Source organism: Hippocampus zosterae, chromosome 9, assembly GCF_025434085.1.
Source record: "Hippocampus zosterae strain Florida chromosome 9, ASM2543408v3, whole genome shotgun sequence".
NCBI classification, from domain to species: Eukaryota; Metazoa; Chordata; class Actinopteri; order Syngnathiformes; family Syngnathidae; genus Hippocampus; species Hippocampus zosterae.
The window spans coordinates 17,785,896-17,799,861 of NC_067459.1; the positions used below are offsets into that span (position 1 = coordinate 17,785,896).

At 43.4% G+C, this 13,966-nt stretch overlaps 2 protein-coding genes across 2 annotated transcripts; both read left to right on the forward strand.

Moving 5' to 3' along the window:
- The first annotated feature begins 130 nt into the window (after nt 1-130).
- On the forward strand, nt 131-6,466 carry fbxo42 (F-box protein 42). The gene is made up of 10 exons (XM_052076657.1): nt 131-302; nt 1,541-1,820; nt 1,912-2,028; nt 2,495-2,629; nt 3,601-3,754; nt 3,835-3,945; nt 4,054-4,150; nt 4,291-4,347; nt 4,512-4,628; nt 4,934-6,466. The coding sequence occupies exons 2-10, from the start codon at nt 1,547-1,549 to the stop codon at nt 5,984-5,986; spliced, it is 2,115 nt and encodes a 704-aa protein (XP_051932617.1). The 5' UTR covers nt 131-302; nt 1,541-1,546; the 3' UTR covers nt 5,987-6,466.
- Nucleotides 6,467-6,824: 358 nt separating this feature from the next.
- On the forward strand, nt 6,825-13,775 carry slc25a34 (solute carrier family 25 member 34). Its single transcript, XM_052076688.1, has 6 exons — nt 6,825-7,143; nt 7,932-8,572; nt 10,562-10,627; nt 11,141-11,293; nt 11,383-11,520; nt 12,254-13,775. Exons 2-6 carry the CDS (start codon nt 8,153-8,155, stop codon nt 12,440-12,442), a joined length of 966 nt encoding a protein of 321 aa, XP_051932648.1. The 5' UTR covers nt 6,825-7,143; nt 7,932-8,152; the 3' UTR covers nt 12,443-13,775.
- Nucleotides 13,776-13,966: the final 191 nt, after the last annotated feature.

Sequence of the window (13,966 nt, forward strand, 5' to 3'; positions counted from 1 at the left end):
TAGGGTTAAGTTCAAAATAATTCAGCGAAAGGGGTGGTACTGCACTGTGCTGTACTGTACTGTACTCGAAGCTGCCTCGGACCACCCACAACCAGCGGACCCACCCAGCCACTGGAGCGGACCCGTGGCTGCTGCTGCTGCCGCCGGAGTGTCGCTGCGCGCACAGCTACTACTGCCGAGGACGCTGATCGTACATGGGAGATGGCGACCGCTCGGAGGCTGCTGAGGACACGCAAGAGCTGATACTCGGGGAAAACCGAAGCTTTAAAACACAGTCACGGAAGAGCACGTCTTAAACGACGGTACTGTCGAAGCTCCCGCCGAAGAAAGGCCTGAAAGTGACAGCGTCATTCACAAGAAAGCCTGACCAAAAGATGTGTCCTGTCGGAGCAGCTAATTATCGTAGATTCTCTCGAAGCTAACGTTAGCGCAGATTATCAACAGTGCACAAACAATTTAGCAGCCGTTTTCTAACGTAACTGAGACTGTAGAGTAGTTGGAACATTGCACCATGAAGTGATTGCAAGGTTTTTTATTTATTTGTCTTGAATGAAAACGCTGTCGTACCTTTGACTATCCAAACAGTCATAGGCGTTAGCCAAGCTGCTAGTGTTAACGTTAGCCAGCTCTAGTCGGTGTGAGCATAACACCCAGTGGAACGAGCGTTAAAACACGTGATTTGAAAGACATTTTCCAAAATGCTGCTTTTGAACGTCCACGGTAGTCGCCGATCATGCCGGTCGCTTTGCTTTATTTGCCCTAAACGGGAGTACCAAAGCATACCCGTTATGATGTGATGGCTAAGGTAGAGTGTTGTTGCTCACGACATAGTGGGATGGATGTTATTGGGAGGGGGGGCGTCTCAAACAATAATAAAAACAATTAAAACCGGCGCATGTAAAGAGAAACGTGTTCAAGACTCAAGCTAGTTACTGTTAGTTGGTTCATTTGAATGGAATTGCCACACGGTGCCTTTACATCTCACTGCAGTAGAGACCTTAAAATAGTAAACCAGATTGATAACCCCAGCTAACTTCAGTAAAAGTGTTGCAAAAGTAGCACATCTGCTGTCCTGTCCATAAATAACTGACATGGACACAATTCTCATCCCTTTGGCACCACAATGGAACTGAAATGTAAGAAGTTTTGCTTTAACTGCAGACTTTCAGCTTTGATTTTGCGGCCATTTACGTCTGAATATAATGTCAGTGGCGTAGGGATTATAACAGTTTGTCAAAAGATTCCAAATGCAAATATGTTTAAGTGTACCAAATGCTTTTGGTCCCTTAAAAAATTGGAGGCACATATAAATCATTTGAATTCCTGTGTTGTTCATCAATTAAAGCTGGACGTCTGCACTTAGAGCATATTTCAGAATATTTAAGGGCATAACTTTACATTGCGTCCTATAATAATCATATACTTTATGAATACCTGTGGATACATATACATTTTTGACTGCATTGCAATTCCACTTGGGTATTTCTCTTAATGAACATCACGCACATGTATCACCATTATGTGTCCTCTGTCTCAACAGACCATAATGTCCCAAATGACCAACCATGATGATAGATGCTTTGTTGCCATGGACACAGAGGACGATGGCGCAGACCCCGCTAGAATAATAGAGGCCCTTGAAGCAAAGATAGGGTCCTATCGAGAAGAAGGGGACGTGGACACTTGTGCCAAAGCTGGAGGGAGAACCATGATGGAGCTGCCAGAGGAAGTCCTTGAATACATTCTGTCCTTCCTGTCACCTTACCAGGAGCACAAAACGGCTGCACTTGTATGCAAGCAGTGGTATCGCCTCATTAAAGGTAAATGCTTTTTATTTTAACGATGCACCCTGCAAGCAAGGTCAGTTAAATGTTCAAGGAACCTCTGTTGCAAATCATTTATTTTACCCAGGTGTCGCTTACCAGTGCTATCATGGTTTCATGAGAGCCGTCCAGGAAGGAAACATTCAATGGGAAAGTCGAACATATCCGTATCCAGGAACGCCGATTACGCAGCGCTTTTCACACAGTCAGTATACATACCTCCATGCATGGCAAATGGATTGCTCATCAATCAGTGTTGGATGGAACTTAACAAAACCTTTCAGCTGTTAGCCAATGTAGAACAAAATAGCCTCCGGAATGTGATTTGTCTGCACTTGATATTGGAAATAATCAATTGTGAATCAGTTCCAGTTGTTAATCGTTGTTGAAGAGTAAAGAATTAATATTAATGTATAGTATGGTGAAATATGTAGATTCCACATTGATTTTTGAATGTGAGTCAGATGAATTTCTGTCTTCTCATAGAATCCCTTGATGAAGCTCCAGACTTAGGCTTTGTTTTCAGGAAATATAGTAGCCATTTTTTAAAAAAAAGAAGTTATATTTCTCCTTTGCTGAATGCTAAGGTTATGCGGCGAAATATTAAAACTCTCTTGCACATCTTCTTTGTTTCCGTTTCAAGTCTCTTTAAATGTCCACTATTCTTGCAGGTGCATGTTATTACGACTCAAACCAGTCCATGTATGTGTTTGGGGGCTGTACCCAGAGTAGCTGCAATGCTGCCTTTAATGATTTATGGAGACTGGACTTGAACAGCAAGGAGTGGATTCGGCCTCTAGCCTCAGGTAGGACAATCAGAGATGCATAGAAAAAAGTTCCCATGCGAGATGTTTGAAAATAAAATGGGGCAAATGAAAGGAAGGCTGTTGTCTGTGATCATAAATAACATTTGTCACATGCTTGACCAATGCTGTTAAGTCAGTGGTCTGGAAAAACTGTACCGTACGTTTTGTCTGATGCGTTGGGGGGGGGGGGGGGGGGGGGGGACGGATGTTGGAATTTTAATGATTTACACACATCAAGCAATTGATCGCCTTTACAGATTGCGCGATTGAGATCAGGCGCTTTTGTCTGTGGCTCACAAGTCTTACTATCTTCTTTGTAACAAGCGGAAAGAATAGAAAAACGGGTTCATGTGATGTTTTTCGATGACCATGCAATAACAGTGTGTTTCTAAATACATTATGCATGATTGAAGAACGGGGTTGGAGGTATGCTTAAACTGTGCTTAATGACGCACTTGGGTCCTGACATGACTTGCGACATTGAAATTGGCCGTCTTTATTCACATCAGCGGTGTAATAGTAAGACACTAAGTTGTAATTACGTGGCCCATTTCTATCACTACAGCATGCAATTAGCAATGCTTCCACTCCCCAAAAAATGGATCTTCCCTAGATGCCGTAATTCACTAAACACATCTGTGTAATTGAAATTCCGAAGTGTTATGTATTCTGTAATTCAGGCTGCCATACTACATCGGAATGTAAAGCATTTGGGGTGCTTAACTTGAAAGATGTAGTTGCTCAAGTGCCCGCCATGGAATTTGAGCCACAGGCTGAATAACTTGTGCAGTCGTGTTTGGTTAACAGGTAACTCATTCAGTAACAGCCAATTCTGGACCAAGTCTGAAAAGACGTTTAAAAACGTCTTTGGGAGTGAATGAGTTAACAATCCCCTTCCGTGTGTTTGTTATCTGGACCCACACGCCAAATCGGAAGATAAGTTGAATTCATCAACGCTCTCTTCTCTCCAGGCTCATATCCATCACCGAAAGCTGGAGCAACTCTGGTGATGCATAAAGATCTCTTAGTGCTCTTTGGAGGCTGGACTAGACCGAGTCCATACCCATTGCATCAACCGGAGAGATTTTTTGATGAAATCCACACCTACTCCCCTTCAAAGAACTGGTGAGGGGGAAGAAATTGACTGAGTGGACTATTTTATATTTCTTCTTTTATTTACAGCCTATCTATTCCTTCTGTCTTAGGTGGAACTGCATTGTGACAACACAAGGCCCGCCGCCCATGGCTGGCCACTCTTCATCTGTAATTGGAAGTGTCATGGTGGTGTTTGGAGGCTCATTAGGAGCACGGCAAATGTATGATTCTTATCCTGGGTTTATTTATTGCATCATACAATACAAAGCGTATATTTTATGTTTTTACATCTAATTGTGTGGCTCTTAACTTCTGTTTGTTTTCACCAGGAGTAATGAGGTGTGGGTTTTGGATCTGGAACAGTGGTCCTGGTCTAAACCAGCTATATCTGGCCCGTGCCCCCACCCACGAGGTGGGCAATCACAGGTAGGAAAACCATACCTAATTAACGTTTTTTTTAATTGTTGTTCTTTTTTGTTTGTTTTTTAAGACGGTAGTTTGTTGACTCATTGAAAGTAGTATTGTCGGCAATGCAAATTATTTCTGACTTGGTGTTTTCCCGACAGATTGTGATTGATGACCATACGCTGCTCATCTTGGGAGGTTGTGGAGGCCCCAATGCTGTAAGTGTAATGCAGTTGCAATTTGGCCACTTGTCATTTTTCCATCCGGAAGCTATTATGATTTAATATTTTAAATTGCTGTCCAATAATGATGGAAATGATATCCATTGGGGGTGTTTGCAACACCACACATCGAGTTATCTGTGTGTTACCATACGTTAAAGCTCCTCAAGGATGCCTGGCTGCTTCATATAGAGGCACCCACCTGGAGGTGGCAGCAGCTGCAGGTGGAAAACGAGGAGCATGGTGCCCCGGAGCTTTGGTGCCACCCAGCTTGCAGAGTAATTTTTGCTAATTAATATTGATGTTCATACAGTTTTTCCCCGGCTATATCATTGCTCACCACCCCACTAAATTGCTTTTTTGAATAATTGTTTTTTTATGGATTTTTATAACTACTGTATTGTAATGATCTAGCATGTGGGAAACGAGAGACATAGTCTTTTTTTTCTGTCTGATGGTATTTGTATCTAAGATTGTTACCTATTTTGGGTGGGTCTGTATTGTGCATACAGCGATGAATGGGGGTTTAGTGAAATTATCTATAAAAATGGTTCTCATGTGTGTTGTTCAACTCTCCTTCTAGGTGGGCCAGTGTGTGGTGGTCTTCTCACAGGCTCCTTCCGGCCGCGCACCACTCAGCCCAAGTCTTAACTCTCGGCCCTCCCCCATAAGTGCCATACCCTCCCCTCTGGGTCCGGACCCACCTTCTTTGCGCTCTCAGTCCCCCGTGCGCAGCGGTGCGGCCGGCGTCGTTCTCGGCGCTGTCGAAGAGGCTCCGTGCGTGAACGGCCGATGGGGCACACTGAGGCCCCGACCTTCAGCCCGAGGAAGTGCCAGAGACGGTAGCCCGTCCTCTTCCCAGCATCCGTCTCCTTTACAATGTCCCGACAGCCCCCCTCTGGCTCCGCATCCGCCATTACTGAATGGCTCCTCCCCTTCGCCGCGGACCAGTCCGGCACAGGCTGCTTCCCCGCCTCTTCGCCCCCATCCGCCGGCCTCGACAGACTACAGCTGGGAGGCCACGCACCATCCCGAAGTGCCCAGCACTAACGGTCTGCACACACCTCCTGCGGGTTCCCCGCGCACTCCACCGGGAGCGGTGTCCCCCGCTGCCTTACGACGAGGCCTGGAGGCAGTCAAAAACACATCTTCCTCATCTTTACCCTCTTCCTTATCGTCACCTTCCCTTCAAACGCAGGGAGTTCCTCTTGGAGGAGGAAGTGGCGGAGCAGGAGCGTGCCCTTCCGGTACTCCCCCGGCTTCCTCCTCCAGCCCCCCGCAGGTTGTAGGAGCAGACGGACATGCTATCCCGCCGATTGCCCGGCGCCTCGGCCACCATCCTCCCCAGAGTCTGAACGTAGGTAAACCTCTGTATCAGTCGGTCTGTATCAATTGCAAGCCAATGCAGATGTACGTGTTGGATGTGTCACGTGCAAAAGCTGCTGGCACCGTTGCTTGGAGAGTTTATGGAAACGGGACCCCAGCTGCAGTTACGGGGCCACCAGAGACCAGCCTCCACACTGTAGTTCAAGGGAGGGGGGAGCTTATTATATTCGGGGGCCTCATGGACAAGAAACAGAATGTCAAGTACTACCCTAAAACAAACGCCTTGTACTTTGTCCGTGCAAAGAGGTAATAATGGAGGTCAACGCCACGGTTGGGAGTACAGGGGTTCAGCCCGTGACCACACAAGGGAACTAACACTTTAGGCCTTTTTTTCTGGTGGAAGAATTGATTATCGGGCTATCAGATGTTCCGCTTTACAATTTCTTCCCTCCTGGCTTCTGCAAAATCTTAGCCACACTTGGATTAAAAATGACTGCGGACACGTCGTTTTTGACTGCATTGATCCTACATAACATTATTAGCTCCTGTTAGGCTGATCAACCAGACCATAACATTTCCACTTTTGTCGTCTTCTGAACTTTTAACGGAGGATGCTGTTGACAGAAATGTGTGACGACCTTGCATTTGGCATCAAACTTTAAGCCTGCGATGTTTACATTGAAAATTGTATGTATGTGTATGCTCGCGTTTCTGCACAGTGGTGGTCAAAAGTTGTGAGAGATGTGGCACTATACTATAAACTTAGTAAACAATAAAGGCCTCGACGTCTCCCGTTTGTCCCTGTCTGCTGTGTTTAAGCACCGATTTTTTTTTTTTTTTGGTTTTGTTTAGGTGGGATATGCCTCTCCCATTTTTTTTGCCTAAACCACATTCAGATTATGTTGTCAAAGGGTGTCCAAATACTGCTTGGATGGTCAACCAGTGCATTGCATCCTTGTGAATGTACGCCCTCTAGTGGCTCCGGAAAATAACACCACCATTAATAATTGACGTTGTTGTTGTTTGCTGTGCACTTAGAATTTCAGAAATTGCCTATATTTTTTATTTATAGATATCATTGCAGTACAGAATTGCGCCCATTGATAATGAAATTGTTTATACAATCTTATGTAAGGCTGACCTAGATTCAAGAGCAGTGTGTTACCCGGTTCAGCTGAGACTCTACTCGGCCCCCCAACTCTAATAAACGGTGACCTTCAACCCACAGAACTTCCAATTGTCAGACCGTGCGAGCCTCTTGATTGGTGGAGATTCGCAAACTGGTGAGGTGGCAGCATGAGCAGCGTGCCTATTGGCCGCCGCCTGGCCGGTGGGCGGAGTCAGTGACAATGAACGTGCTCAGGACGCATGTTTACATTGAGAGAAGGGAATAATGGAGCCGGACATGATCCCCTAACACTCAACAAAGTCAGACTGAAGTTCATGCGAAGAGCGACACTTGGTCATGTGAGTGTAATTCATTCATCCGTTTGTTCGCAAGTTTGAATAACTTTGACCACATCATCACTGTTGTGTCTTTACTGCTAGTGTCATTCATCGCTTTAGATGAGCGGACTCAAAAACATTTTTTTTCAAGCGGTCAGGGCAGCAACTTGCATATAATGCACGATCTTCAAACAGGACAGCTTTCTGTGTAATTTTCAGCAATGAAACATTTCGTCAAGCAGGGCCCGTTTTTTTTAATTTGTTTGAATGCCTTTGACCGTATTAGCACAGTTGATGCTTACATGGGCTTGAAATGATTTTGGACTGATTTGCAAAAGTTTTTTTTTTTTGATGGGATTCAATGTGCATGCAAGCAACTAGAACTCCACTGTCCACGTTGAACAAAATAAAACTTTTCAATTTCATTCTGCACTAAATCATTTAATCGTCTGGTGTCAGAAACTTTGGTTGAACCTGAGGCCCTTTTTCCATATCTGTCGATCAAGTGTCAATCTAAAGCAAATCATATTCTGTATGTCACAAAATGACACGTTGTCTTCATTTTTGATATATGTGAAGTAAAGTGAGCGTTTAAAGTAATTCAACAATAGTTGAACAAACTCTATTTTCATTGACTTCTGATTTAAAGATTACCGGTAATTATGGTTCCACCAATTTATTGAGTATCTAATAATAGGGTGAGATAATTATGGATTTATATGGATTCACAGTTATCAGAACACACTGAGGAAAATCATGACTAAAAGCCCCGAGTTGGACATTAAAAGCAACCCATTGTCTTGTTGCAGACGATGCCTCCCTTGATAGCAGAAAAGGGAGCCGTTTACGCAGCAGTGTGGTATGTGACATGTCAGACATGCAAAAAAGGTTGATAACATTTCCTTCTGGCTTTCCTGTTCCATTCAAGTTACTTATTGACAACGACAATTTTCATGTCAAAGGGCAAAGTGTGACAATCCTCTGAGGCATGACAAGTGATCTCCTGCAGGTTTCCTAACAGCCTTTCCACATGATGGCGTCCACGGCGTCACCTGTGCCCCGTGCCATTTTTGCCCCCTCACCAACCCCACCTCTGGACTTCGCCCTGGGTGCCCTGGCCTGCTGCGCTGCCTGTATCTTCACCAACCCTTTAGAAGTGGTCAAGACTCGACTGCAGCTTCAAGGAGAGCTGCGTGCACGGGGCACCTACCAGAGGCACTACCGTGGGGTCCTCCAGGCCCTTTGGGTGGTGGGCCGCACAGATGGGCTCCGGGGCCTTCAGAAGGGGCTTTCCGTTGGCTTGATCTACCAAGGAGCGATGAACGGCGTGAGGCTGGGCTGTTTTTCCTACTGTGAAGCTCTAGGCATCACGTCATACCATGGAGGAAGTGTCCTATCAGGGGCGGGGGCCGGGGCGCTTGGGGCATTCATTGCCTCCCCTGCCTACCTGGTAAGCGAAGAAACTTTATTTCCCTATTCGTATACTGTACAAGATCAGTCATTGTGTCGTCGTGCTGCTCTGTGTGGAAACATGACCCCAAGTAGGTCGCTGAATCCCAACCTGATGAGATTGCACATATGTCCTCATATGTTTCACAGATGCAACAAGTAAATGAATTGCCAAAGGTCAGGTCAGCCAAGTTAATTAAAAAAAAACACTTATGTGACACAACGATGTGCTTAAAATCATTTTTTTGGGACAATTATCTAACAAATGAACCCTCTCAATGCTTTTACTGTAATTGGTAAGAACATTCAGCAATATCGAATATAGTTGACCATTTTGAGCGCTTTAATCCTCACATCTCCGTGATGAAAGGAACACTCGTGCAGCTTTCCAGTTCGCTTCCTCCTCGGCTGACACTGACAGCAGCGTTACATTTTTAAGTGTGTGAATTTAGATATGAACAATCATTTAAATGGATGAAATCTTGAAAATAGAAACCCAAAAGTGACTCCGTAATGAGACAGGTATCTACGAAGCAGAACCTTCTTCGGATCCAGTGCAATTCCATACACCTCAGGTATTTAAATGACATAAATATTTTTCAAATGTTTTCGTATTTACAGTGTTGTGTCAGTGCTGGCTTCTCATCCTTGTTGAATTGGATGGATTTCCTGCAGCAGTATCACAAGCCAGAACAGTTTTGACCACATCAAACCATATTTTTCTTCTTCTTTCTTCTTTCTACCCACATTCTTGCTGCTGGAGGCTGTAAATCTTATCTTATCAAATCAAAGTGATGTTAGGTAGCCAAAATAGAATACATAATAAAATAGAATACACATAGAATAGTTAACTGTTAGCACACTTTCTACAATGGAATGTAATACAACTGCTTCCACAAAGACTCTAAATCTTTGACAGTGAGTGTTACCATGGAAGATGGCATGTCTTCTGCGACACGAGAAGATGCGTCATACAGGAGGCTTCAGGGTACTCTCCACGCAAACTGATCATACTTCCTCAACAGATTATGCAATGGTGTTTATTAAGGGACAGGACGGAGGAGTTCATCCACAGAGCCGAACAAAACATTGTCAAATGTGAATGAAGATGAATATGTGCAACTGATAAAAAGACAAACAAAAAAATGACATCATTATTAAGTATCAGAACAAGTTATACTCTTAGTCAGCACAAATGTTGACTGCTCCATGCGCACCAAATCCAGCAGACATTTAAACAGCTTCTTCCCTCTAGCCATTAACTCCCTAAACAGTCACTGATGTAGTCACTCTTCTTGTACAACAAATACTGCTACTGGTCACTCTAAAATGGTTCAATGATTTTCTGCACCAACTGTACAAACTGTCATTGTATTGTATTCTCCCACTGATCACTCTAGCTCTGCTTGATACTTTGCACATTGTCTCACAGTTGTCACTGGGTGGTACCACCGCACTACGGTTCACTTACATTACCAAATGTCCTTGCATACCTATTTGTCATGTCCTTGCTTACGATGATACGAATGCAGCGTGTTATACAGGAGACTAATTCCTTGTGTGCTCTACATACTTGGCCAATAAAGATGATTCTGATGTTGACAAGAAGACATTCCTCAGAATCAGAATCATCCTAAAGTTTGAAGATTCGATGTAAAATATGAACAAAATTGATACATTTTTTGATGTTTACCCTGCTTCAGAAATTCTGCACTTTGCTCAGGAATGTCAAGAAGTAATTAGACATGCTTAATTCAAAGAGGTATTTACTATTGAATGCTCACTAAGACAAGAAACAATATGAATCACAAACATGGCAAATGCCCAAACTTTTGATCACAGCTGTCTTACCTCGCTTACCTATCAAGAGCTCGATAACTATGTTTGATATTTGATTGTCCTCTCAATTCGTAAAATACCGTGATACAACCTTAATGTGAATCTCTTTTTCAAAGTGAATAAAGGCTGATATTTTCTGTCTCCTTTGTAGGTGAAGACACATCTGCAGGCTCAAACAGTAGAAGCCATCGCGGTGGGCCATCAGCATAACCATGTGGTATGACCAACGTATTCAAGTATCTCATACCACTGTGTTTCACTCGCCAGATGCGAGCCTCATGTTCTTATTCGAAATGGTACTCCTGTACATGTAGACTGACAATATAACAATACTCACAGGCATGAATTCTTTATCCTCTGTCAAAAATGACTCCTATTACAGCAGCATACTGAGTCGCTTTTGATACTGTAGTTGTGAAACGGTTCTTCATTTGAAGACTGAAGATGCTTTTTTTCATGAGGTCGCATGATGTGATTGCGGTTACAATGTCCGCATCATAGTTAGGAACTCTTGGTTGGAACCTCTCGGTGTTGCGTTTGCATGTACTCCCTTACTTGCTTACTTTTCTCCTGGCTCCTTCCACCCATATCTCAAAATATGCTTCTTAGTCTAGCTGGACTTTAACTTGTCCGTGGATATGAGTGTGAAAACGGCAATCACTGTGTTTGATTTTAGATAATGGAATGTGCGTCCTTATCACCTATTGTGTGACTTTTTCTTTCATTCCAGGGTGTGTCTGATGCCTTTGTTACCATCTATAGGAAAGAGGGTTTAATTGGACTCTGGAGGGGCGTGAACGGGGCCGTGCCCCGCGTCATGGTTGGTTCAGCTGCTCAACTGGCAACCTTCACCTCGTCCAAGGAATGGGTGTTACATTCCCAGGTGCAGTAGTCGCAGCTATAAACAGCTGCCATTTTCGGATGCACGTCAGTGAGCACCTGCTGCAAACTTTTCCCATTTCGTCTTCGCAGTGGTTCAGTCCTGGAGCCAACTGGCTCGTGGCTTTAATCGCGGCCAGCATCAGCGGAGTTGCTGTGGCAATCACCATGACACCTTTTGATGTCATTAGTACGCGGCTCTACAACCAGCCAGTGGATGAATTTCACAGGGTGGGTTCAAGGTTTGACATTTGCAGTCTAACCTCTGAGTTTAAATTTAAGCCATTCTTGGACGTGCCTCTGATTTCTGTTAAGTCTCTTGTATTATTCTATGATTTGGATGACTATTTATACCAACCATGCCAATTGTCAACGTCATGGAACGTGTTGACAGTCATGTTGTCAAATAGCGTGATGACATTCATGAACCGCCACTGGCTGGGATTGGCTTTAACTCACCTGTGATATAATGAGGATGACCCGAAATGTATGGATGGACCTTGAAACATGAGGGTTGCTCAAATTATGATGAGACGGCTTTGCTGAACTCTCACATTGTAATTACTATTGTGAGTTGTTGTACAAGTTTAAAAATAATTTAAACACTTCATATTAGAGCACAAAATATATTGAACAAGCTCGTGCACAGCTTTAACTTTGATGTGTGTCACGTTGGTACACTTGCAGAAGAAGAGAACTTGTGATGATAGGAGGTCCCGTTCTTCACTTTAGCACAAAGCAGTCTGACTTCCTGGTGTACACGACATTCTTCTTTCATTATTGATGTCGACTTATTGTCAGAACAGAGACATGTATACCACTTCCCCACATCACAAAACATCGCCACAAAAAAAAAGGACAATCGGTTCGACTGTATTTGTCAGATTCCACTTCCTGCACACAGATTCTGCGAAAACAAGCTTTGAGTGATGGGTTTTTTTTTCCCTCCCAATGTTCCTTTTAGGGACGACTCTACAATGGCTTTTCAGATTGTATGCTGAAAGTGTGCCAAGCTGAAGGACTGCTCGGTCTGTACAAAGGCATGGGCCCAGTTTTTCTGCGCTTGGCTCCACACACAGTTCTCAGCATGCTATTCTGGGATCTGATGAGACAACAAGCCGTGAAAAACAGGCAGACCCACGGGCAGGGCTGAATCCTTCAAAATACACACAGCAAGAATTACAAGATTGTGCAAACTCTGAACTTGTAACTCCTTTACTATAATGAAGAACAACCATCCCGTGAAGATGTTACGAATGATTTACAAAGAACTACTTGACCAATGATGAGCACATGCTGCTCGGACAAGAAGCTCCTGTCAAATGTTTGAAGTGTGATGGTTTGTTTTGTGGCCCTTGTAAACGTTAATACGTGAGCAGTAGTGTTTAAAGCAATCGCCGAATTATTCAGATCCTGACTACATTTGTTTTTTGTGTTTATTTATTTGTAGAATGGACGTCTTTTGGCTGAAAATGACACAAAGACGGTATAAGATATAAGTAAAGACCCTGTAAAGTAAATTCAGAAATTTGATGGGACCCATTGACTCACCTCAGCCCCGGCAGACTCACCCCTCCGCCACTATGGAAAAATTGCACGCCTTCATTCGCGTCAACTGTTATCGACTGCGTGATATGCAGTTCCAGTAGCTAACTAGCTGTACGTGCACCATGAAAATAGTGTGTGTTCCATTAACCTGCCGTGCATGTTTTTGGAATGTGGGCGGAAGCCGGAGTACCCGGAGAAAACCCACGCAAGCACGGAGCCAACATGGAAACTCCACACAGGAACGCTGTAGCCCGAAATCGAACGCTGCACCTCTGCACTGCGAGGCGGACATGCTAACCAGTCGATTACCATGCCACCTTTTTAAGCCTCATTTTATACTTTTTTTCGAGCTCATCAAATTGGTCAGGGTTGACGTCAAATTTACAAAACATACTGTGTTTATTTTCACTTTACATGGATTTCAAATGTAATAAATATTAATATATTACACTATATTTAAATGGAATAATTGTTATCCATATTTTTTAGGAAATATAATACGGTCGTTTTTGAAAGGATCTTATTAATTACATAATTCTAATCAAATCCGACTTCACGTCTAATATAATTACTGTATAATCAAGTAGACATTTACAACATGGGCCATGCATGTGTTGACCAGAGTATAAGTAATTGTGGAACCTTTTCACAAAAGTATAAAAATGCTACTGGAACTCAAAATTTGGCCACATTGCCAACAGCTTTGGGCTCAAGTACCGTACCCTTTGTTTCTAAAACACATTCCAAAATCAAACTGTTTTAAGAAATATCAAGGTGACCTACTAACACTTGCCCTGTAGTTTGATTTGTTTTGAACAGATATCTTGTGGAGGATTTTTTTAAACAAATGTAAGTAATTCACTGTTCAAGTCATGTTTCTTTGTTGGGAAGAAAAAAAGACCTGCATAACATTTTGAATTAAACATTATTTTGCGTGACACAGTCTGAGTCTCTCTGATTGCTTTCTATTGATATTCAAGCTTGTTTTATTTGAGGGGATTTTCAGCCTCTTTCATCAAGCAGTGATTACACTGACAATCACCGTTAAATCACTTTTGACCTTTGGAACTCTGTGTCAGTAGTGTTCGCGCTGATCAGCAGCCACCAGGGGAGATCCACTTAATCTTTA

Coding starts and splice junctions, on each gene's coding strand:
- fbxo42 (XM_052076657.1), top strand. CDS start 1,547: ATGTCCCAAATGACCAACCATGATGATAGATGCTTTGTTGCCATGGAC. Junction 2,630..3,600: donor GATTCGGCCTCTAGCCTCAG/GTAGGACAATCA, acceptor TCTTCTCTCCAG/GCTCATATCCATCACCGAAA. Junction 4,629..4,933: donor GGTGCCACCCAGCTTGCAGA/GTAATTTTTGCT, acceptor CTCTCCTTCTAG/GTGGGCCAGTGTGTGGTGGT.
- slc25a34 (XM_052076688.1), top strand. CDS start 8,153: ATGATGGCGTCCACGGCGTCACCTGTGCCCCGTGCCATTTTTGCCCCC. Junction 8,573..10,561: donor TTGCCTCCCCTGCCTACCTG/GTAAGCGAAGAA, acceptor TCTCCTTTGTAG/GTGAAGACACATCTGCAGGC. Junction 11,521..12,253: donor CAGTGGATGAATTTCACAGG/GTGGGTTCAAGG, acceptor TGTTCCTTTTAG/GGACGACTCTACAATGGCTT.